The sequence below is a fragment of the Brachyhypopomus gauderio genome, chromosome 16 (genome assembly GCF_052324685.1).
Source record: "Brachyhypopomus gauderio isolate BG-103 chromosome 16, BGAUD_0.2, whole genome shotgun sequence".
Lineage (NCBI taxonomy): Eukaryota > Metazoa > Chordata > Actinopteri > Gymnotiformes > Hypopomidae > Brachyhypopomus > Brachyhypopomus gauderio.
Genome location: NC_135226.1, coordinates 1,394,611 through 1,404,286, shown reverse-complemented (window position 1 = coordinate 1,404,286; position 9,676 = coordinate 1,394,611). Strand labels below are relative to the sequence as shown.

Below are 9,676 nucleotides of genomic sequence, written 5' to 3'. Positions count from 1 at the left end.
GGAATGAAAGCCTGGCATTCATCAACAGACATTTACAGTGACAATATCAAAACCCAGAACTTTCAATTCTACCTTTTACCTAGTCTGATTGTGTGAATTATGTGTGACTTGTGTATTTGTGTGTTAACGGGCCGCCCAATGGAGGATGGGTTCCCTTTTGAGTCTTGGTTCTCCCGAGGTTTCTTCCTATTCCCCACCATCATAGGGAGTTTTTCCTCACCACTGTCGCCTTTGGCTTGCTCATTAGGGTTCTGGACCCATAGTATTGTTAACCTTGTAAACCCTGTAAAGCTGCTTTGCGACAACTTGAGTTGTTAAAAGCGCTATACAAATAAACTTTGATTGATTGATTGATTGAGTTGCAGGGGTTTGATGGCATGCATAGGAAGACCAGCCAGTAGGGAGTTGCAGTAGTCCAGTCTTGAGATAACAAGGGACTGGACAAGGACCTGAGTGGCCTCCCTAGAGAGAAATGGCCGAATCCTCCGAATGTTGTGAAGGGCGAATCTGCATGATCGTGTTGTGTTAGCAACGTGGGCCGTGAAGGAGAGTTGATTGTCGACAACTACACCAAGGCTACGCGCTTCCATGGATGGAGTGATCACGGTGTTCTCGAATGAGATAGAAAGATCACGATGAGGACTGGCTCTTCCAGGGATGTACAGCATCTCCGTCTTGCTTGGGTTAAGCTTTAGGTGGTGAGCTGCCATCCAAGAGGCAATGTCTTTCAGACATGCAGAGATTCGAGCTGAAACCTGTGTGTCAGAGGGTGGGAAGGAAAAGAAGAGCTGGGTGTCATCCGCATAACAGTGATAAGAGAAGCCATGTGCAGAGATTGACTCACCCAGAGAGCGGGTATAAAGGGAAAAAAGAAGTGGACCCAGCACTGAGCCTTGTGGAACACGGGTGGAGAGTTTGCATGGCATGAATGTTGATCCTCCCCATGTTACTTGGTAGGAACGACCCTCCAGGTAGGATGCAAACCACGTCCATGCATTGCCAGTGATACCAAGGCCTGAGAGGATGGACAGGAGGATCTCGTGATTGACTGTGTCAAAGGCCGCCGAAAGGTCAAGCAGAATCAGAACTGATGATAGTCCAGTTGCTCTAGCCGCATGGAGTTTCTCAGTTACTGCAATGAGTGCAGTTTCCGTAGAATGTGCCGGCTTGAAGCCAGATTGGTTGGGGTCCTGAAGCTGGTTCTGTGAGAGAAAAGAGGATAGCTGGTTGTGTACAGCCCGTTCAAGGATCTTAGAAAGGAATGAGAGGAGAGATACCGGTCTGTAGTTGCTGATGTTGGTGGCGTCAAGGTTGGGTTTCTTTAGGATTGGCACCACCCTAGCCGCCTTGAATGATGATGGCACAATTCCTGAAGATAAGGAGTTGTTGATTATGGTCGAGATGAAAGGGAGGAGTTCGTGGGAGATTGTCTGTAGGAGTGTGGATGGGATGGGGTCCAGAGGGCATGTGGTGGGACTGCTGGATGTCAGCAGCTGAAGCACCATCTCAGCTGAGAGAGGAGAGAAGGAGGTTAGAGAAAAGGGCGGAGTAGGAGGGGACACAGTGGGCACAGGGACTAGGGAAAAGGTGCTGCGAATCGTATTGACCTTCTCTTCAAAGAAGGTGACAAAATCATCTGCAGTAAGAGAAGTGGGAGTTGGAGTGGGGGAGGGTTTGAGGAGAGAAGAGAAGATTTTGAACATCTTGTGTGGATCTGATGTAGATGCCTCCAGCTTCTCTCTGTAGAATGATGTCTTGGCAGAAGTTAGTTCCATGGAGAATAGGGACAGGAGAGACTGATACAAGCGAAGATCAGCAGTAAGCTTCGATTTCCTCCATTGCCTCTCAACCATCCTCAGTTCTCGTCGGTTGTTACGTAGGGTGTCCGAGAGCCAAGGAGCAGGTGGGGAGGATCTTGTGGGTTTGGAAGAGAGGGGACATAAGAGGTCAATAGATGAAGAGAGGGAGGACAATAAAGTGTCAGTGGCGGTGTCTGTGGAGAGACAAGAGAAAGAGTCATGGGACGGGAGGGTTGTGGTGATAGTAGAGGCAAGTACTGATGGAGAGATGGAATGAAGGTTACGACGGATGGTGGTAGTGCCTGTAGCAGTAAGGGTGTGACGGTGGGGAGGAAGAGATAAGGAAAAAGATACAAGGTGATGATCTGAACAGTGGAGAGGAGTTACTGCAATGTCCATCACTGCAGGTGGTCTAGTGAAGACCAGGTCTAAGACATTGCCTGCTCTGTGTGTTGGAGAAGACTGGGTGAGGTTGAGGTTGAATGATGACAGCAGAGGAAGAACGCCAGATGATTGTAGTTTATCTGTTGGGAGGTTGAAGTGACCAAGCAGAAGAAGAGGAGTTTCATCATTAGGGAGAACGCTCAGAAGTGTGTCCAATTCCTCAGTGAAGTTACCTAGGGTGCAGGGTGGACGATAAACAACAATGATGTGAAGTGTGGTTGGGAAGCATACAGTGACAGCATGATACTCAAATGTTGAGATGGTAATTTGTGGGAAAGTGCAAGGAGTAAAGCGCCAGCAACTGGACAGAAGCAATCCAGTGCCACCTCCCCTTCCAGTCTGTCTTGGAGAGTGCGAGAAGGAAAATGCAGATGACAGGGCAGCAGGAGTAGCAGAGTTCTCTGGGGTGATCCATGTCTCTGTTAGGGCCAAGAAGTCAAGGGACTGATGAACTGCAATGGCTGTGATGAAGTCTGCTTTCTGGACTGCAGACTGGCAGTTCCAGAGCCCCCCGGTCGCAATGATCGGGGTGTTTGTTGAGAGTGGAGGGTAGATGAGGTTACTGGTAGTGCGTTTTCTGCAGTGATGTTTGAATTGACGGCGACTATAGGGAGTAAGAACAGGGATGGAAAAACACATGATGAATAATGAATGAAGGTGGTATATGATGTGTGTCAAGGTGTGATACTTAACCAAAAAATGAAGATGGGCTTCAGTTGATTGAAGAGTAGAGGATGTCTCTAACAGCAGTCAATATGTGGTCCCGCCTCCTCAGTTATTCACACTTCCTAACCCGAAACTAAGACAGCTGATTTCACTAATGACAACAATAGATACCAAGTAGACTACAGACTAGCAGAATCAAGCTGAAAGTAATGTAATCCAAGGCCTACCTTAAAACCAGAAGACAATCCCAAGAAAAACACAGCACAACTAATTCCAATCAGAAATGCCACTTATTTAAGCAGCAGTCAATATGTGGTCCCGCCTCCTCAGTTATTCACACTTCCTAACCTGAAATTAAGACAGCTGATTTCACTAATGACAATATATACCAAGTAGACTACAGACTAGCAGAATCAAGCTGAAAGTAATGTAATCCAAGGCCTACCTTAAAACCAGAAGACAATCCCAAGAAAAACACAGCACAACTCATCATGCCCCACAAGTCCTGTTCACTCCGTAAACAGACTGTAACCCTCCATAAAGGGAGAAGCCCCATTAGGTCATGTCCTGGCTCTCCTAGTTCTCCTGGCTCTCCTAGCTCTCCTAGTTCTCCTGGCTCTCCTAGCTCTCCTGGCTCTTGAATGCTTCCTATACTCTTGGAGCTCAGGTATCACAGCTATATGAACAGTGTGAGTAATAAAAGTGCTAAATGTCATTGTGAATAATCTTATTAGCCTAGAACATTGTTCTTAAATTGTATGTCTGTCTAAGGTTATTTGTGCTTCTTGGCAAATGTCTAACTTGCAAAACACTAGGTAATGACATTGACTCCTGTAGTTTAGTAGTAGTCTGACTCAATGGTGTCTTGAATTCTGGCCTATCCGTACTATTACCTAGGATGAATTCTGTGATCAGATGCAAAGCACTTTGTAAGTCGCTCTGGATAATAGCGTCTGCTAAATGCCGTAAATGTAAATGTAAACATTGAACAGCTGTACTAAAACACCTTCCTTGTGTGCCACACCAGTAAAACTGAACCAAATTAGCTGAATTAAGTAAGTAAGTAAGTAAACTTTATTTATATAGCACCTTTCACATACAGAATCATCACAAATTGCTGAACAAACATAACTAGGAACAAGTCACGGATAATATAACAATTAAAACACAATGAACAATACTTAAAAGAAAGCCTGCCTAAATAAAAATGTCTTAAGATGTGATTATTTTCTTTATTTTTGTTCTAGGCCCATGTCCATGTTAAGCACTTTCAAAGAGATCCAGGTTTGATCTACCCAAGTCTCTCATCACACTGCAGCCCAAGAAACACACGACCCACCACACTGTCACCATGATCACCTCTGAGCTGCATGTTCTGCAGTGAGTGAAAGTTATTTTACATCATATCCTCAGCTACATAAAACCAGGCACTGTTACAACTAGATAATGCCATGCAAACATCATGGATATATATCAATATCTGGAATTTATATTAAATAATAATTTGTCAGACTATATTTGTCATTATTTATTTAACTCTAATCAATCAATCAATCAAAGTTTATTTGTATAGCGCTTTTCACAACACAAGTTGTCACAAAGCGCTTTACAGGATTTACAGGGTTAACAATACTATGGGTCCAGAACCCTAATGAGCAAGCCAAAGGCGACAGTGGTGAGGAAAAACTCCCTATGATGGTGGGGAATAGGAAGAAACCTCGGGAGAACCAAGACTCAAAAGAGAACCCATCCTCCATTGGGTGGCCCGTTAACACACAAATTACACAAAATACAGACAAATACACAAGTCACACACAAATCACACAATCAGACTAAGTAAAGGTAAAAATGAAAGTTCTGGGTTATGATATTGTCACTGTAAATGTCTGTTGATGAACGCCAGGCTTTCATTCCGTGTCGGAGCAGCGATGCTGGTATTGTAGGCTCCGACTGCAATGTTACTCTCCAGGTGAACCTCGGAGAAAAGATACGAGATGTAGTAAATATGTAACAGATTAATCAAAGGCCAAACTAAACAGATGAGTCTTTAATCGAGTTTTAAACATTGAGACTGTGTCTGAGTCCCGAATAGAGGCAGGAAGATTATTCCACAATTGTGGAGCTTTAAAAGAAAAGGCTATTCCACCTGCTGTGATCTTTTTGATCCTAGGAACAGTTAATAACCCTGCGTCCTGCGAGCGAAGTGAACGTGCTGGGTTATATTGTTCAATAAGTTCACTAAGATAGTCTGGAGCTAAGCCATGCAGCGTTTATATGTTAATAAAAGTATTTTATAGTCAATACGGAATCTAATTGGCAGCCAGTGTAATGACGATAGTACGGGACTAATGTGATCAAACTTTTTAGTTTTTGTTAAAACTCGTGCTGCTGCGTTCTGAACCAGCTGGAGTTTGTTTATGGATTTACCAGAACATCCAGCTAGGAGACTGTTGCAATAATCTAAACGAGAGGATATGAATGCATGGATTAGTTTTCCTGCATCACTAATATTTAATATGTTTCTAATTTTGGCAATGTTGCGCAAGTGAAAGAACGCTACCCTAGTTATATTATTAATATGTGTATCGAACGAGAGATCTGGGTCTATTGTGACGCCCAAGTTCTTTACCTCTGCGCTGGGGGTTATAGTAAAAGAATGTAGATTCAATGCTACATCTAGACCAAACTATTATTAATTCTGTTTTATCGGGATTTAGTGCTAGAAAGTTACACGCCATCCAATGTTTTATCTCTTCTACACATTTCTCAATCTTACTGTTTGCACCTAAATCATCGGATTTTGCCGATAAATATAGCTGAGTGTCGTCTGCGTAGGAATGGAAACTGATGTCACGCTTATGCATAATCTCGCCTAAGGGTAACATGTACAGTGTGAATAGAAGTGGTCCTAGGACTGTCCCTTGTGGGACACCATATTTAACCTGCACAGATTTAGAGGTTTTATTATTAACACTTACACATTGGAAGCGGTCAGTTAAATATGATCTAAACCAGGAGAGTGCGACTCCTTTAATACCTACCGTGTTTTCTAGTCTATCCAGCAAAATGTTGTGGTCTACAGTATCAAAAGCTGCACTAAGATCTAACAGTATAAGGAACGAGACGAGCCCATTATCGGCCGATATTAGTAGATCATTCACTACCCTGAGTAAAGCTGTTTCAGTGCTGTGGTTTGGTCTAAATCCTGATTGGAACTTTTCATGGATACTATTTGATTGGAGATAGTGGTTTAACTGATTGGAAACTGCTTTTTCTAAAATTTTAGAGATAAATGGGAGATTAGAAATGGGTCTATAGTTGGCTAGAATCTGCGGATCGAGATTCTGTTTTTTAATCAAGGGTCTAATTACGGCGCATTTTAATTGTTTGGGCATGTAACCTAGGTTAAGGGAGGAGTTAATCATATTAAGTAAGGGCCCTGCAATGGCTGGGAGTAGGTCTTTAAATAGATGGGTTGGAACTGGGTCGAATATACATGATGTAGGTTTAGACGAATTAATCAGTGTTGTGAGCTCTTTTTGCGATATAGGATCGAAGATATTTAGCTCAGTAATATTTTTGGATGCATAGTTACTAATAACTAAACTACTGGGGTTGGATTGGAGGTTAGGCTACGATGTATTATGACTCTGTAGTCAGATATTATCTATTTTATTATTTAAAAAGTTTAAAAATTCATCGCTAGTGTGTGTAAGTGCTGTGTTAGAACTAGTGTCGGTAATATTTCTTGTTAGTTTAGATACCGTCGCGAAGAGAAATCTAGGGTTATTCTTGTTGTTTTCTATTAGTGTTGAATAGTATGCGGCTCTAGCTTTTATTAGGGCATGTTTATATTTGACTATGGCGTCTTTCCATGTGATTCTAAACACTTCTAGTGAGGTGGATTTCCATTTTCGCTCCGCTGCTCGAGCTGCCTGTTTTAGAAGACGAGTGTGGTCGTCATACCATGGTGCAAGCTTTTTCTCCCTAATTAATTTTGTTTTAACTGGAGCTACACTGTCTAAGGCAGGGGTGCCCACAGTTTTCAGCTTGCGAGCTACTTATAAGATGACCAAGTCAGAAAGATCTACCGGGGTGGCGGCGAACGTAATTTGTTTAGCGAGGGGGGGGGGGGGGGGTGAACGTAATTTGTTGAGCGGGGGGGGGGGGGGGGGGGGGGGGGTTGGCGAACGTAATTTGTTGAGTGGATTGCAGATTGGCTACCGTGAATGTCAATCAAAATACAACCGTCAGTGCAGATGTGCGATTCATCTACTACTATTTTATGTGACGCGATCTACGCACATTCCTTCGCGATCGACCGACACTTCCTTCGCGATCGACCGGTCGACGTAATGAGCACCCCTGGTCTAAGGTATTGCTGAGTGTGGAATAAAACTGTTGTGTTGCCTGTTCCAATTCATTGGGCTGCAGTGGCATAGTGTTCGGTAGCTCCGGCAGTAAGTTTATAAATGTTGCTGCAGTGTCGGATGTGATAGTGCGCGTGGTTTTTGTATGGCGCATCTGATGTACATTGTATAAAGTCATTTCATATATTAGTAGGGAATGATCTGAAATGGCGTCATTTTGGGGGATGACTGCCAAATGTTCAATGTTTAATCCGTAAGTAAGTATTAAGTCTAAGGTGTGTTTACAGCGGTGGGTAGGCCCTGTCACATTTTGAGCTATACCTACTGAATCTAGTATGGAGTCGAACGAAATTTTCAGTGGGTCTGATTCATTTTCATAATGAATGTTGAAATCACCCACAATTACAAATCTCTCTATGGTTAAGACTAGTTCGAAAGAAACTCAGCAAATTCCTGAAGAAATTCTGAGTAGGGACCTGGCGGTCGATAGATGGTCACTAATTTAAGCTTTGTTTTATTGCCTATAAGATTATTGCCTATTTCACCTATCAAAGCCTCGAATGAGTTAATAGAGGTGGTTGGTTTTACAGTAAAACCTATATCTGTGTCATATATTGTGGCTACTCCACCTCCACGCCCTGTGATACGGGGCTGATGAACATAACTGTATCCAGGAGGAGCTGCTTCATTAAAACTTACATATTCGTCTACTCTAGCCCATGTCTCTGTTAAACAGAGTGCATTTAGTCTGTTATTTGAGATTATTTCGTTTACTATCACAGCTTTTGATGCAAGCGATCTAATGTTTAAAAGTCCTAGCCTTAGCTTAATATTGCTGCTCACTTCATGTTGATTATTTAATTTAATTTTAATTAGAGGACTGCCGAGCCTAGGCGACTGGGGTGAAGTCCATCTCGGCGGTAGAGTGATGGACGCTCTCGGAAACTCTCTCAGTTGTCGACGTAGTCCACGCCGGCACTGCTACAGGTGTCCCGGAGCCAGCTGTGGAGACAGAAAAGACGGCTAAATAACTCGCACCCTCGCCGGAACGTTGGACGCGGACCGGAGACAACAAGCCTGGCCAACGTCTTCTTCCGCACGGTGTCCAGAAGCGAGCGGTAGTGCTCCTTCAGGATCTCGCTGCGCCGAGCGAAGGTGTCGACAGCCCCCACGTGAAGGATGACGGTGCCGAAGTCGTCTCGCTGCTTCAGCGCCGAGGGAAGCCGCCTGGCCACGTCCAGGACATGAGCGCCTGGAAAACAGGACACAGTGGGGGTTCTTTTAGAGCCTGGCAGGCTAATCTTTACGTGTCATGTTATCGAGTTGCCGATAACAAGGATACCGCCCTTATTCTTCTTCGGTGCCGGCGCTGGTGAGGGTGGTGTCGGACGCAGGGGTGAGAGCGAGACGGAGGACCTGGAGCTGAGCACCTCGAACGGATTTGCAGAGGAGAAGTCCGGCTGAGGTAGGGGTGACGACGCCGGCTGCCTTCCGCGTCCTTGCTGGCACTCCCAGCCTGGTGCCCGGGTCAAGATGGCGGTCGCGCTGAGCCGCCGTGACCAGTGATGCCGGTAACGCGTTACTTAGTAACGTGTTACTGTAGTCGGACTACTTTTTTCAGTAACGAGTAGTCTAACGCAACTACTATTTAAAAACTAGTAGTCAGATTAAAGTTACTTATCTAAAACATCATGCGTTACTATTTCTGCATTTCGGGGGAACGTAGGTTATATTTATTCATTCTTATTTTTTGGCTACACGTTTCTTACGCGGTTACGTCATCTCTGCTCTGCGGCGCCAAAGTCAGATGGAAGGAGAGGTTCGCCTTTAGCAGCTGGAAATACAGGCATTATTTTGATTTTATTTTGGCTAAGGAAGACAACATTAAGGTCAGTTGTACACTCTGTCCTGGCGACAGAGTGCTGTCTACTTTCAAAAACACAACGTCAAACCTGAAAAAAAAAACCGGGGCTTGGCGGCGAACGTAAATTGTTACCGGGCGGGGTGTAAAATGGACTAAATTCAGTATTATATCGCGATCGATCGATCGCCGGTGGTTGGCGTCAGATCAAACAAGTAACTCATTGAATCATAGATGTGGATCAGAGGTAAATAAACTATATTTTTTTTCGGCATGAGATATCGGAAGTGTGGCGTGTAAGCGTGTGAAGACAGTCAAATGCGTGTGTCTCAATGCGTGAGAGTTGGCAACCCTGTAAGTGGGCGGAGTTGAACAGAAAGACTGTCTTATTTATTTATTTTAAAAAACATGTAAGCCTATTTCAAGAAAAAGTTTACAAATTCCAGTGTCATTTTTGATGTTCCGGTTAAAATACATGTCAATAAAGTGAGTATTGGCAGAACTGGTAGTCATTTTCATGTTATAGGGGCGGGGGA

General features: G+C 44.0%; 1 protein-coding gene across 1 annotated transcript; it reads right to left on the bottom strand.

Annotated features, from left to right (window-relative positions):
- Positions 1 to 222: 222 nt before the first annotated feature.
- On the bottom strand, positions 223 to 6,986 carry LOC143477589 (uncharacterized). The gene is made up of 2 exons (XM_076976267.1): positions 845 to 6,986; positions 223 to 755 (listed from the first exon to the last, which is right to left on the bottom strand). The coding sequence occupies exons 1-2, from the start codon at positions 2,880 to 2,882 to the stop codon at positions 685 to 687; spliced, it is 2,109 nt and encodes a 702-aa protein (XP_076832382.1). The 5' UTR covers positions 2,883 to 6,986; the 3' UTR covers positions 223 to 684.
- Positions 6,987 to 9,676: the final 2,690 nt, after the last annotated feature.